The 15,119-nt window shown below is 63.6% G+C and overlaps 1 protein-coding gene across 1 annotated transcript; it reads right to left on the bottom strand.

Moving 5' to 3' along the window:
• Window positions 1–1,833: 1,833 nt before the first annotated feature.
• Window positions 1,834–14,940, bottom strand: KLHL26 (kelch like family member 26). The gene is made up of 3 exons (XM_056119284.1): window positions 14,826–14,940; window positions 4,360–4,539; window positions 1,834–3,512 (listed from the first exon to the last, which is right to left on the bottom strand). Exons 1-3 carry the CDS (start codon window positions 14,906–14,908, stop codon window positions 1,889–1,891), a joined length of 1,887 nt encoding a protein of 628 aa, XP_055975259.1. The 5' UTR covers window positions 14,909–14,940; the 3' UTR covers window positions 1,834–1,888.
• Between the last annotated feature and the right edge of the window lie 179 nt (window positions 14,941–15,119).

The following is a 15,119-nucleotide window of genomic DNA, read 5'->3' as shown; positions in this document are numbered from 1 at the left end:
GGAGCGGGAGGGGCAGGGGCCCTCAAGAACATTCCATACGCCAGTCCAGACGGTTCTGCACAATCGCCCCGTTAGATACGCCCGAGCTCCCGCCCGTCGCACCCCTGCCAGCTCGCTGGGGACAAGATGTTCTGAGGTGTGAGCTGATGGGGGACTTGGAGCTGGCAAAGGGTTCTCCCTGTCCCCCTCCCCACCCCAGCCCCTGTGCAGAGAGGGGAATTAGGGTGGGCGGAGGGGAAGGGGCTGGAATGTTCTAGTAAGTCCCCATGGGCCGCAGCTTTCCGATGCCCCTGGCATCATGGGCTCCTTCCTGATTCCCAACCAAATTCCGAGGTTAGCACCCGTGTCCCCGCCCCAGCTGCAGAGTGGGGGCGCCAGGCCCCAGATAAGTTTGGTGTTTGGGGTGTTTTGGGTACCTGCCCAGCGGTGCTCAAGGATGACTCCTGCTCTGCCCCCGGGGCTACCCCAGCAATGCTTGGTGGGGGTGGGAGGTGCCCAGATCGAACCAAATCACCGGCTTCCAAGACCTGTGCCCAGCCCCAGCGCATACCACCAGGAGCATTTGAGGGGGGCCTGGGGAGGGGGCTGTTCTCAGAACTCCAAGCCCCCAGGAAGAGGTGCACCCTGGGACTGAGCAGACAGCCTGCCCCGCCACTCCGCCCACTGACGCCCCCACCCCAGCCCTGAGCGTGGGCTGCCCCTCCCCCAGAAATGCTACCAAGAGGGAAAGCAGAGGGGCGAGGCGCCCAGCCAAAGACACCAGGGATATGATTGGGGGGCCCAGCGGCTCAGTGCTGGGCATGCTCCCCTTTCCACCGAACCCTTTTATTAAAGGGACTGGGGGGTCAGCATCAACTGAGGTGTGAAGTCAATCCTCTGTGTGGTCAGGGATAGGGGTAGCAGCAAAGGAGCCCTCGGAGCTGCCCGAGGGCATGCGGCCCATTGACCAGTCTGAGGGGCTGACCTCTGGCCGACTGCACCCCTAAAGAAAGGGCTGGTGACCAGGAGCAGGCCCAGGGGCTTCCTCCAGAGACAAGTGCAGCCCCACGGCTCCTGGGCCTTGGTCAGGCTGGCCCTTGGCACCAAGGCAGCACAGGGACAGAAGGTGCGACGACCCCCAACCTCCAAGCCACAGACCAAGACTAAAGGGGGGTGACAGAACCAGAGCAGGTGCCTGGGGGTTCGGCTCCTGTGGGCCAAAGGCAACAGGCCGCTTAGAGAGGTGGCAGGAGCACTCAGAGTCCGGAGGTCAGTGGCAGAGGGGCCCAACAGGGATGAGGGGTCCCAGGAGTTTGCTGCTCCTCAGGCTGGGCCCTTGCAGACCAGGAGGGTCTTGGGTGAGCTAGGCCTGCATACAGGGTGGGCGGAGCTCTGCTGCCTGGGTGAGTGGAACCTTGCCGGTATGTTGGGAAGGGCCTGGTGGGCGGAGCCCTGAAGGCAGGGTGGGAGAGTCCTTCGGCTGGGTGAGCAGGTCCTGGGTGGGCGGAGCTCTGCAAGCTGGGTGGGTGGGAGAGTCCTGCAGGCTGGGTGGGCGGGGCTCTGCAGGCTGGGTGGGCGGGGCTCTGCAGGCTGGGTGGGCGGGGCTCTGCAGGCTGGGTGGATGGGTCCTGGGTGGGAGAGTCCTGTGGGCAGGAGAGTCTTGCGGGCTGGGTGGGTGGGTCTTGGGTAGGCAGAGCTCTGCAGGCTGGGTGGACGGGTCCTGTGGGCTGGGTGGGAGAGTCCTGTGGCTGGGTGAGCAGGTCCTGGGTGGGCAGAGCTCTGCAAGCTGGGTGGGTAGGAGAGTCCTGCAGGCTGAGTGGGCGGAGCTCTGCGGACTAGGTGGGCGGGGCCCGTGTAGGCAGAGCTCTGCAGGCTGGGTGGATGGGTCCTGGGTGGGAGAAGTGTGGGGCTACCTGTGCGCAGGGGCGGGGCCGGGGCCAGGCACAGGGCCAGATGCAGGCTCCACCACGCGCGGAAGGAGCACAGGTGCACAAGCAATGCCCGCAAAGGACTCGGGGAAGTGCAAATCGCGCTCCCACTCGTCAGTCTCGGTGTTGTACACCTGCACGAGACCCGTGACATTGTTGAGGCGCCAGTTGTAGCCCCCCACAATATAGATCTTGGGGCCGAGCAGACAGCAGCCAGCCTCCGACTGGCCGGCACGCATGGGGCTCACACTGGTCCACTGGTCAGTCTCTGGCACATAGTACTCCACGGCCAGCACATCGAAGCAGCGGTCCACGTGATCCATGCGACCACCCAGTGCGTAGAGGCGGCCGCCAGCACCCACCATGGCGTGCAGCACGCGTGGCTCACTCATGGGTGCCTTGAACTCCCACTGGTCAGCCGCGGGGTCGTAGCAGTGCAAAGCCTTCTTGTCCTCCACTGAGATGCCATAGCCCCCTGAGATGTAGAGGCGGCCCCCCGCAGCAGCGCCAGCGTGGCCCCAGGTGCGGCGCCGCAGCGAGCAGGCGTAGCCCCATTCGTTGCGGCTGGGGCAGTAGCATTCCACTGAGGCCAGGCTGCCGGCACGGTTGCGGCCACCCGTGGCGTAGACCAGGCCACCCAGCGCATTCAGCTGGAACTGGATGCGGCTCTCCTGCATGGCCTGCAGTCGTAGCCAGCGGTTCAGGTGCGGGTCATAGCGGTAGCACACATCCACCGCGCCCTCACCACTGCGGTGCTGCAGGTGCTGGCCGCCGGCCACATACACGAAGTTGTCAAGCACGGCCACACAGGTATGGCTGCATCCCACCTCCATCTCGGTGAGCTCGCGGAAATGACGCGCCCCGGGCTCGGGCAGCTGAAACACCTTGTTGCTCACGGCGCGGTCGCTGTCCGTGTATGGGGTGCCTCCGAAGGCCACCAGCGCCGGCACGTCAGAGCGCACGACTGTGCGTGGTGACTGCATGTCATGCTGACGGAAGGGCAGCACCTGGTAGTTGAAGGCCTCCAGCAGGAACTGGCGGCAGCGCACGTCCTCCACCATGAGGTCAAGCGTCTGCACACTGTCCACCAGCTCGCTTGAGCGCATAAGTGGGAAGCGCACGTGGCAGAGCACGTGGCTGGCACGCAGTCGCCGCGCTGGGTCGTGCTGCAGCCAGCGTACAGCGGCATGGAACAGGTCGATCTCGGCACAGCTCTGCAGCCGGTTGCTCTGCAGGTAGAAGACCAGGCGCTCGAGCGGCAGCTGCAGGAAGTCGTCCTCGGCCGCAATCTGCAGGAAGTGGCGGAAGGTGAAGGCGTCCACTGACTCCTTGAGCGAGGCCAGGCTGAAGGTGGCGGCCATGTGGCCGATGTGCAGGCATGTGTCCACGCTCATGGCGGCCTTGAGGAAGTCCTCACACAGTGCCACCACGGGAGGCGTCTGCAGGAACACAGCGGCGCCCAGCACGTCCTCCACACAGTCCAGGTCCAGCGTCACCTCGGCGCTGTAGGCAAAGTCCATAACGTGCCGCAGGCCTCTCGCGGACACGCCCTTGAGCTCGATCACCTCCTGCTGCGCCTCCCGCATGCCGCCAGTGAACATGGCCCTGAGGGGCAGACGCAAGGGCAGGTCCCACCAACACACAGTGCCTGCCCCCCTACCTGGCGCCCGCCCCCTCAGCGGCCCTTCACCCACCCTCTCCTGGCCCCGGGTCGCCCGGAGACACAGCCTCCAACAGTGCAGGGCCAGGGAGGGCACCCGAACACCTGCTAGACTTGGGAGGTTCTGGAAAAATGGCGGCACGGCCTGTGTCTGAGTGCTAGACCCTGGCAGGATGTCCCGGGCACCCCGTCTGCCAGCCCCCCGACTCTGCCCCTCTGGTCCCCGGGAGCTTCGGCACCCCATGGAGGCAGAGCCTCCGCAGTTTTGCCTTTTAAGGGGCCGCGGCTGCAGCACCAGCTCAGAGGCGCCTTTAAAGGGCATTTCTGGCTGGGCCGCACTCGTCCCCAAACCCAGAGTAAAAATAGAAGCGGCGCCCCGCTTGGCTGGCAGTGCTGGCGCCCCAAGCGGCCTCACGGGGCTTCAGGGACGCATCTGGGGGCACTACAGGAGCACAAGCCTTGGCCGCGCAGACCTGGGCCAGGAGCGGGTGGAGCCTCCCTCCAGGGGACCCAGGGGAAGCTTGACAGGGACACGTAGACTTCACACCCTGGGACCACCCTGCCACTGAGTGGGCCTGGGGTAGGGGACAGGGCTCAGGGTGACACTTCCCATGCAAGTGGGTGGACACCCCATCCCCGCCCAGCACTGCGGAAGGAAACAGTGACCACTGCCACTGCTGACACCAGGAAGGTAGGATGGGCAGAGGGTGGGTGAGCAGAGGTCAGATGGGCAGATGGCCTCTGGCCCCCAGGTCCAAGCTCACTTCAGCGGGGACGCCAGGGAAGGCTCACCTGAAGTAGTCGCTGCAGGCGGCCAGTACCACGCGGTGTGCACGGAAGATTTCCGAGCCCACGGTCAGGGTGACGTCCAGGAGGCGGCCCTGCGCCCGAAGGGCAGCCAGGCCCTGCAGAAGGCTGGCACTGTGGCCAGGTGCTGAGAAGGTGCACTTGGCCCCATTCTTGTCGGCCAGGCTGTGGGCAGAGGGGGGCACGTTCAGGGCCTGGACCACACCTGCTCTTCTTATGGGCTGACCGCCAGGCCCCGCCCGAGAGCAGGTGTGCCAGGCCCAGGCTGGCTGCTGTCTTGCCGACGAAGCCGGCTCAGTCATGCCGTGGCGTCACCCATGGGTGAGTGCGTGCCCGCCTCATACCTGCAGGTCCCGCACTCCAGCACATAGCGACCTCCCCACCACCCCGTTTCAGGTCAGGAGATGGCTCAAGGGGCTGAGGCACGAGCTTTGCACATGGAAGCACACTGCATGGTCCCCCGAACACACCAGGCACCCGCCACCCTCCAGGCCTGAGCTCTCAGGACAGGCTCCCGCACTGCACTCCCAGGGATGGCAGTGGCAAAGGAGCAGGCCTGCCCCGTGGCCGGCACCCAAGACTCTCCCCGTCCACCACTCGTCCCTGGGCCTGGGCCCCAGCTCTCCGGAACTGCTTTCCCATTCCTGCGACCGACGCCTGCCTGGAAACGAGGGCAAGAATGTGGACGCTGGGCTTTCCAAGAATGCTGGGCAAGCAGCCTCCTTCGGCCCTACCCATAGCTCCCACATCCATCGGGGAAACCAGCAGCTTCCTGTACAGTGCTCAAGAGCTCTTAAAGACAGGGCATGGGCACACAGCAGTCTGCGCCCGATCAGCTCTAGCGTCAGGCATGGGAATATGGCCTTAGCCCAGTCAGCACTGACACCAGGCATGCACACAGCTTCTGTCCAATCAGCACTGATATCACACACACACACACACACACACACACACACACACACACAGGCTCCATCCAATCAGCACTGACACAAGCAACTTCAGGCATCTAATCAGCACAGATGCCAGGCGATGGCACACACAGGTACATAGCCGGCCCCCAACCAGTGGTTACTGTCAGCACTCAAAAAATGCTGGCACGGGGCCGGAGCAATAGCACAGCGGGTAAGGCATTTGCCTTGCATGCGGCCCACCCAGGTTCAATCCCCGGCATCCCATATGGTCCCCTGAGCACTGCCAGGAGTAATTCCTGAGTGCAAAGCCGGGAGTAACCCCTGAGCATTGCTAGGTGTGGCCCAAAAAGAAAAAAAATATGCTGGCACTTGGGGCCAGAGAGATAGTACAGCAGGGAGGGTCCTTGCCTTGCACACAGTTGACCCAGGTTCGATCCCCAGCACCGCATGGTGTCCCTAAGCCTCACCAGAAGTGATCTCAGAGCATAGACAGAAGTAAGAAATACATAGGGCTTGAGAGTTGGCCACAGCCCACACATAATCAGCTTACACGGGCACCCAAGGTCCCTAACTACATAGTTCACCCACATAACCACATAATCTACCCCCCTCGCTTTCCTTCCAGAGGCATGAGGGAAACCGGGTAAGAACAGCCAGCGGGAAAGGGGGCTACAGGTCCTGAATAGGGGGTGTGGGGGGCACTGGAACTGCACTGTGGGGCATTGGCTACAGTGCCGGGGACTGGCACAAAGGTGCCAGAGGTCAGAGTGGCAGGTGTGCTGGGGACCATGCTGGAACCCAATCAGCACTGATGCCAAGCAGCATCAGCATGTGGAACCCATTCACACACATTGCTGCAGTAAGTAATTGTGTGTGCCTGCGGGGGCGGTGGGGGGGAGCTCCCGGATTCTCACAGTCCCTCGGCGTGGGTGCCCACAAGAGCACATACTTCTCCCTGCAGCCCCACTCATCACCACCTGGGGGTGCTCTGAGCAGCGTGTATCCCCCTGAGGGGCTGGGTCAGCTCTGCCCTCTGCCCCACTCAGGTGAGGAGGGGCCTGGGGACACCTGCCTGTCCAGGGAACCCTGAGTATTATGTTGGCCAGTACAGGGGTCTCCCCTATACCTCAGCCTCCTGGCATCTGGCGGGTACTTTATCCCCAGTTGTTTGCTTCTCCCTCAGTAACTCGGGGGCTTAGTACCTGCCTGGCCAGCCCACAGCCACAAGCTCCTAAGCCCAACCTACATGTCAAGTGTGATCCCCGTGCTGGCAGGCGGTCACTAAAGGGTGACCGTAGGAATGGATAAGCTCTCCAGTCAGGCAGGTGTGACCACCCCCCTCCACAACTGCAGCAAAGGCCACAATTCCAGAGGGCAGGTAGGCAGGAACAAGCCTTCTGTGTATGAGATGTGTGAAGAGGCCCCAAACACTGTTTCTGAGGTCAAAGGGGGCACTTCCAGTCAGGGGTTCACGGTGATGGGGTGTCTCCCCCGGGGGGTGGCTGGGTTCACATACTCCTGCAGGGGATAAGGCAGCACCCCAGGCCCTCTGCCTCCTGCTCACAGCCGGGACTGCGGGCGCAATGACTAACCAGAACCCATTACTCAGACTAGCCCAGACAGAGGGCGGCCGGCTCAGGGACACAGGGTGCAGGATGGCGGCAGTCCTGGGCCCGGTCACATGAGCCACCATTCACAAAACTGACTCATCGGAGCTTGCACATCAGTAGCCACTGGGGCATCTCTGTGGCCACTCACTGCTGCCCCCTTGCCAGACTCTTGCCTGGAGGACAGGGGTACCCCTCTCCTGACCCCAGGCCACACATCCAGGGCATTGTCTCTGTTTCATTTTGTTTGGGGACCCGCGGTGCTCAGGGATCACTCCTGATGGGGCCCAGGGGATCCTATGTGGTGGGGGTGAACCCTAGGTCAGTGGTGCACAGCCCGCATCTCTCTGTAGAAGGTTCTCTCTAGTCTCACGAGGTCTTTCTGCAGGCCAGGCCCTGAACTGCCCCTGAGGGGGTGCAGGCAATATCTCCTGCCCAGCCCGTGAAAACACATGTTGCAGGATCCCCCAATCTCCCTAGGTCCCCAGTCAAGCCAGCCGACTCCCAGCTGGTGGCCCCTCCCAGTCCTGACCCCTTTTGTGGGGTCACCCCAGCCATGCACCTCATATCAGGGGCTGCTTCAGAGGGATGCAGCCAATAATGAGCCTTGGTGAAGGTGCCAGCGGAAGTGTGGGTGTCCTCCTGAGTCCTGTGTGGCTCCCTGAGCTACAGGAGCCCCAGAGCCCCAAAACTGCCTAAACACACACACACACACACACACACACACACACACACACACACACTGCACAGGGAAAGGCCAGGAGAAAAAATTCCACGGAAACATTTCTGGGAAGTTGTGTCAAGTTCTACCCAGCTCCGGAGCTCTGGCTGATGAAACCCCTCTCCAAAGCCTTGCTCCCCTCCAAGCCCTGCGCCTCCACCTTCAAAGCCTGATCAGAGAGCAAGCACAGCTGGGCCGGGGAGCCTGCACCGCCCAGCCACGCACACCCATCAGCCAGCAGATTCTTTGGGGGCAGAGACAGGAATGGGGGGGCAGAGACTCAGAGATGGTGGGGCAGAGAGAAACCCAGACCAGGCAGTTTCAGAGGGGAAGACGGGCTGCTGAGCACATCCTGCCAGGACTCTTCCTGGGGTGCGGCAGCTTGAGCCCACCTGGTGCACACGCTGCTAAGACCCTCCCTGCCCACGTGCCATGGAGCCCTGCTATCTGTCCAGGTCTCAGCCAGGTGGGGATCCCCTACCCCAGCCCTGGCCTCCTCGCAGCCTCTGACCCATGCCCAGGTACCCTGGAGCTCTGGCCACTTCTAAGAGAACCCTCCGAGGCACCCCAAAACCCAGCACACACAGCCCACAGCACAGCCCACAGACACCACGGCTTACCCTCCCCCACAGACCACAGCATACCTGCCCTCCCCCAGCATGGTACTCCTGGGTTGCGCACACACACACAGCCCCACACAGACCACAGCACATCCCCACAGACCACAGGGCACCTGCCCCCACACACACAGAGCATGGTGCTCCCGGGTTGCATGCATGTACATACACACACACGCACAGATACCACAGCTTACCCACCTCCACAGGCCATAGTGCATCTGCCCCCCCCCACATACATAGAGCACGGTACTCCCAGGCCATGCGCTTGTGCACATACTCTCTCTCTCTCTCTCACACACACACACACACACACACACATCACCTGCACAGACCACACCACACCCCTACAGGAACTACAGCTTACCCACCCCCACAGACCACAGCACACTTGCCCCCTCCCCACAGTGTCCAGGGCTCCCAGGGCATGTGTGGGCGCCCCGCACACTGCACCCCTGGCCCCCAGCTGCACCCACAGCAAACCTGCACTCTTCCCCGGGCAGGCTGTGTGTCCCCTCTCCTGGCTGTGTCTGCTCTACTCCCAGGAGCCTCCGTGGGGGGGTTTCCTGTGTGCCCCAGCACCTGTGCTGTGCTGAGCAGTCAGGCCTGACACCCGGGAACCACATGGCCCAACAAGTGGACAAATATGAAGGGCGGGTGGGTGCGCATAGGTAGGGCACAGCCGCTAAGCGGGGCGTCACCCTTGCCTTGTGGCTGCCTGCCCGCCCAGCAGTCCCTTCCACATAAGAGTGTCCCGGGGGGCCCATACTATGGGCTGTGCTCCCGCCTACCTGCAGGTGCGGGGGATCTCCTTCCCCACCCCGCCCCCACATTATCCCCCCACTGTGGCGGGGCTTAAGGACAGGGCGCTTGAATGAGCAAAACCTTCACTCTAAACACCAGGCAAGTAGGTGCATGACACGAGGCCCAGAGCCCTGCTCGGAACCAGGGAGACGCCAGCATGCCAAATTCCAGCGTCGCGGGGCCCTGCCCGCAGCCGCCCTGCCAGCACAGCTGTGGGGGCCCCTCCAGGAACGCGGGCATGGGGACACCCGGCCCAGCCCACGACAGTAGCGCAGGTTTGAGCACCAGCAGGTCCTGTGGGATCCCTTCATTTCGGGGAGCTCCCATCGGATAAGCAACCCTGTTCCCCCAGAGGGCTGCCTGTCTTCCCTCAGTCTCAGTGGAAGATCAGGAGACCCACAACACGCCAGGCTTGGTCTCCCAGAGTGCCAAAGGGCTCGGGGATGATGGTGCGCAACCAGAACCAGAGTCCCCAGCCCTCCCCGTCATGGTGATGATAGGCTCCAGGATGGGGGCATGACCCCTCTGCTCCAATCAGAGTTTTCTCTGGCTCTCTTGTGGTGGTCACCTAATCTGGACCACCCCGCAGCCCCCCATCCTGCTGGGTGTCTGGGGTTGCAGGAAGCAAGCTGGCATCACTAGTCCAGGCAAAAGCGAAGCTGGAGGAGCTGCCACATTAACAAAGCCCAACACCCGCCAAGAGTTCCGATGGGAGTGCGGCTCTTTCCCTGGGTACATGAGGGCAGCGCAGTGCATAAGCAGAGGCAGCCCAGCAAGCCCAGGCTGGGACTCCCGTCCACAGCACGCTGGACAAGACTCTGGCCAACACCCCATGGAGTGATGGCTTCACCCAGCAGTGTCCTGGCCCTGAGCCACCTCACAGCATCCCAGCCCCGGGGGGACAGAGGAGCATGCAGGGTCACGGAGGGTCATCAGAGGGCACTGAAGGGTGGGGGGTGTGGGCAGTGGCTGCCCTCCGGCCTACGCCCTCGCTCTGTGCCGGACACGGCTCCAAGAAAGGTCAGCAAGCTCCCGGTGCCCCCCGCCCCCCACCACTGTCAAAGTTCAGCAGATCTAAAGGCGAAGAGGCTGGCAGCCTGCCTCGGGCTGCGGATGCCACGGGCCCCAGCAAGGCAAACACCACCCACCCTTTTCTGCCCGTGAGTCACGGGGAACGTAAACATTCGTGCACTCCCAGACGCCCTGCCCACAGGGCAGCGGGCGTCCTTCTCGTCCCCCCTCGCGTGACAGAGCCCCAGACGCCCTCCAGGGCTGACCAGACCACTCAGAGACAAGCACACTGCCCATTCTCTCCAGACCTGGAGGCTGGCCAGGGAGGCCGGGAGGAGGGGAAGCTCCAGCAGGCTCGGTGACATGTTGGCACCGGGGATCAGGGGGACTGGCTCCTCAGCTCTGACATCCTCGGCGGACCTTGTCCCCCTGTGACCTCATGCCTGTTGGCAGGGGCCCCCCCTCTCTGAGAGGCCTCTGACAGCCCCCCGTCCCCCACCCTGCCAAGGTTCCCCCCAGGTTCCACTAGCGTGTTCAATTCTGGAAGCTGCCCCCTCGAAGGGGGGGTCCCGGAGCCCGGGCTGAGACTTCCTCTGGGTTGGAGCAGGGGGCGCGGGGGGATAACAAGTGTTAAGAGAGCTCATCCCTCCACACAGCTGCGGCTACCACAGCGAGGGAAGGGGGGGCAGAGGGGCCCTGCTCCCTGCAGGCAGCTGGACAGCTTCTCTCCTGCAGCCGCCGCCCACCGGGGATCAGCGTGCCCTGGGGAGCGGTGGGGGAAGAGGGCGCCCCATGTTGACTTTCACAGTGGGAGGGGGGCATTTCAGAGGCCTCCAGGCCATGTTGGGGGTGAGAGGGCAGCCTCAGAGCCACCTTAGCAAAGCCCTAACCACATTCCGGGGGAAGGTCCAGACAGGCACAGGCGGAGGGCACAGGAGGTGGGGGGTGGCCACTGAGGGTCCCAGGGAGAAGCAGTTTGCTGAGAGTGGGGGATCCTGCAATGTGATGCTTCCTTGGGGTTAGCACAGGGGAACCCAGGAGGACCCCAGAGAATGCCCCTACTAAGACCAAGCAGAATGTGCCAGCAGGGGGTGCGGCTGGGAGCCTAGCGGGAGCCCTGGAGCCTGGGTGACCCCAGGTCAGAGCAGAGCACCACAGTCTGAGCAGGGGGAGGGGGCCAATCGGGGGGTGCCCCTCGCCCCAGCCCAGCTCTGCTCCCCAGCTCCTGGCTGCTGCTTCCTCCCCCTTCCGGCGCCTCTCTGGCTCCCTGCCGAGCCTGGCCCTGGTGCCTGAGTGGGACAAGTGCCCTTGCAGAGGGCCCCACAGGAAGAACGCCACACACACACTGTGTGCCCGCCACCCCGGCCTCTCTCTGCCTGCCTGGGGCACCAGCTGTGGAGTGCGGACGCAGCCTTTTCCTTGTCCACCCCACAGCCACCCCATCCCGGGGGCCACTCTGCTCATGGGTCTCCAAGCACAGGTGGGTCTGGGGACCCCAGACTCCCGCCCCCAGATTCCAGAGAGGTGCGGCCGAGGCCTTCTCCCTCCCGGGTCCCATCTCTGAAGGCATTTGAAACTGGCTCAGAAAGACTCGCCCGTTTCCCTGCAGAGGGGGGTTGTTTCGGTTCCTGGCGCCGTGGGACTGAGACAACCCGGGGCCCAGCTAGAAGGCCTGGGGGAACTGTTTCAACAGGCAAAGGCGACCAGTCAGCCTGGTCCCACGTCACCCAGAAACATCTGCTGGTCACAGCATTCCACACCCCTCAGCCCCTGCAGCCAGAGACCGCCAGCCTGGGCCCCATGTCCCCCGCACCCCCAGGATGGAAAGGCAAGGCGGGAGACGTGGAAGAATGAAACTCCAGGGGTTGAGACTCCCAGGGAGCCCTCAGGGAGCCTCAACAGGACTGGAGGACAGGGATCCAGCGGAAGGAGCCACAGCCAGGACCCCCACTTCCGCACGCCAGGGGCCAGCTGTGTCTTAACGAGCATCCCGACTGGGCAACGCGGTTTGTGGGTCCCTGGAGGGAGGATACAAACGGGTTTCTTTCCCCCAGCCCCCATTCTTGAAACAAACAAGTTCTATAAGTCTGGGGCTGGTGGGGTGGGGTGCCAGCAGGCCTGAGGAGGGGGCTGGAGAGGTGGGACCCCAGGCAGGACCCCCACCCACCGCTGTCAAGTAGCAGCACTGTTTATGGGGCCAAAACCAGGCACCGCCCACACCACTTGAGGCCTCCCAGTCCAAGGCAACCCCACCAGTAACCCCAAGCAGGCAGGGGACAGCCTGCCCTGTGCCCACTCCAACATAGTTCTGAAGCTTCCAGTCCTCAGGCCACCCCATGCCAGCAGCCACGATGGCTTCCGCAGGCCTGTCCCTGCCCACTGCAAGGACCATAAGGCGGACCGCACATGGTCCAGCAGCAGCCCCAGACCTGAGGGTGCCCATGGAACAGCTCTGTCGCCGGCCCGAGTGTGTGTGGCAGGATGTGGCCCAAAGCCTGCAGGGTGGAGATGCCAGTGCCCAGGGCCCTGGTGTGTGGGAGCTTCCGATAAGAGGGTGGGCGTGCCAAGGGCGCTCGTCCTGGCTCTTCTCAGGGATGAAGCTGCACCCCAGCACAGCAACTGCCAGCATGGTGCTACGGCCGGGGCAGCTCCTGGGTCACTGGGTACAGCCCAAGAAGCCCCTCACAAGAGAAACCCATTAGGCAGTGGTGGACAACCAACAGAGCTGGGGAGCCTGGCAAGCCTCAAAGGCCGTGTGAGGGGGACAAGAGGCCTGGGGCCTGGCGGAGGACCACACAGGGCTAGAGATGGGTTCACGTGGAAGTCAGAAGTGAGCAGCCCTGGTCCCTTGAGCCCTACCAGGAATAATCAGAAGGGAAGGGGAGGGGAGGAAGAAGATGAGAGGGAAGCGGGTAGAAGGGAATAGGGCCTGGTCAGGGCTGGCACAGCTGGCAGGAGGCAGTCTGAACGTGCTCTGTGCTCTGTGCCCGCAGGAGCCCCGGGTTCCCTCTCTGGCCAGCACAGAAGGACCCCCTTGAACTCTGGGGTAGAAGAGGCAACGAGAAAAACATTCAGGTATCAAACAACAGAAGCCTAGCACCCGAAACTCCAGCCACTCACCAAAGTCACCAAAGGAGATGACTGTCACTGTCACTGTCCTCCCGTTGTTCATCGATTTGCTAGAGCGGGCCCAGTAACGTCTCCATTGTGACGGGACAGAGCGATAGCACAGCGGGTAGGGCATTTGCTTTGCACACAGCTGACTCAGGTTCAATTCCCCAGCATTCCATATGGTTCCCCAGCACTGCCAGAAGTAATTCCTGAGCGCAAACCAGGAGGAACCCCTGAGCACCGCCGGGTGTGACCCAAAAAGCCAAAAAAAAAGGGGGGGGGAGAAGGGCGCGAACGAAGAGCCAACAAAGGAACAGGAGCAGGAGTTGGGGGTTCAGGGGTACATGCTGCAACCCAGTCGGGAAGTGCAAGGCAGGCCACTGCAAGCAGGGATGTGAGCAGGGACTGGGGACTCCCAGAAACCCCTCCTCACCTCATGCTGAGACACAGATCCTATGTAGTGCTGGGGATAGAACCTGGGTTGGCCAAGTGGCAGAATAGTTCCTTTAAACCATGTGCGCTCTCTCCCACGCCCGGGTGGTAACTTTTTCTTATAGCTTTTGGGACCCAGCCCCAGTGGTGCTCAGGGGGACCTTGCAGTTCCAGGAAACCAGGCTCCCTCCCGTACACAAGCCCCTCAGATTGTCTTCCAGTCTACGAAAGCCCTAGAAAAGGCAAAAGTACCAAAGAGGGGGGAGGGCTCTGCAAAGGGCTCTTTGAGGGGTACAGGAGTCCGATGTGGGGAGAGAGTGGAACTCCGGGAACCACCTTGGAAAGAAACCCACCCTTGGGATGACACTGACCACATCTCACCCTGGTGCCAGGCAGAGACCCAGACTCCACAGCTCCTCACAGGCCGGCTCACACCAGCTCCCCAAGCTCTGCCCCCTAAGGGGTTCCCCAAATTTGTCAATATTGCCTTGCTCCCTGCTCAAGGCCCCACCGGGGCCAGCCCAGGCCCCTCTGCACAATTGATGGCCCAGTGACCACAGAGCTAAACACCCCGAGGCTCAGCGCTGCTCCTGCCCCGCTTCTAAGGGGAAGCCCCGGGATGCCGTCTCAGGTGAAGAGACTCCCGCCGCGCCCCAGGAGCCAGGCCACCGTGGGGTTACTTCGGGGTTCTAAAAAGCAGCTCGGAAACGGGGCGCCTCCCCCTCAGCTCAGGGGATGCGTGTCCCCCCATCTCTGCCGCTTCAAGGGCGTGACGGAGGAGGAGCCGCGGCAGGCCCCGCCCCGAGCTTCCCAGGCTCGCCGGCCCTCAGCCTGCCCTCGCCGGGACCCCGAGCCCGGGACCCTCAGGCTTCGCCCGGACCTTCAGCTCCCCCGCCACACGATCCCGGCCTCGACAGCCCGAAGCAGCTCTGTCCCAGCTCCCCGTCACGGGACGGAGCCCCGGGTTTCCCTGCGGACCTGCACGCCCCTCCGCACGCCGAGGGCCTGGGCTTCGCCCGCAGACGCCGCGCGGAGCCCGACTCCCGGCCGGCCTCTCGGCAGCCCCGGGCGCTCGGGCACTCCGGGTAACCCCAGCGCCCCCGCGGTCTCCCGGGGAAAGTCCTCGAGTCGCCCCCAAGCGACCTCCGCGGCCCAGCGGCTCTCGGGTGCTCCCACACGTCGCCCCGCCGTGCAGTCCCCCGGCAGGTGCGCGCCCACCCTCCCCGCCGGCTCCCACCTGCTCGGGCGCTCGGAACCCGGGCTCGCGCCGAAGCCGCCGGCGCCCGCGCCGCCGCCGCCGCCGCCGCCGGACTCCGCCATCTTCCCGCCGCGCCGCGCGTTCGAGTGACGGAGCCGCGCGCGACTGCGGGGGAGACGCAGACGCGGGGGGCCGGGGCGGGGCCTGTGCCTCGAAGGCGGGTCTGGGGGCGGGGCCAGAGAGGGCGGGGAATCTGTTTGGAGAAAAAAGGGGCGGAGCCGTATCCCAAAGGGATGAAGGGGGCGTGTCCCGGAGAGGACCGGACCGCTCACC

The sequence above is a fragment of the Sorex fumeus genome, unplaced genomic scaffold (assembly GCF_029834395.1).
Source record: "Sorex fumeus unplaced genomic scaffold, SorFum_2.1 ptg000041l, whole genome shotgun sequence".
NCBI classification, from domain to species: domain Eukaryota; kingdom Metazoa; phylum Chordata; class Mammalia; order Eulipotyphla; family Soricidae; genus Sorex; species Sorex fumeus.
Note: the sequence above shows the minus strand (reverse complement) of the source record. Positions and strands in the feature narration are given on the sequence as shown.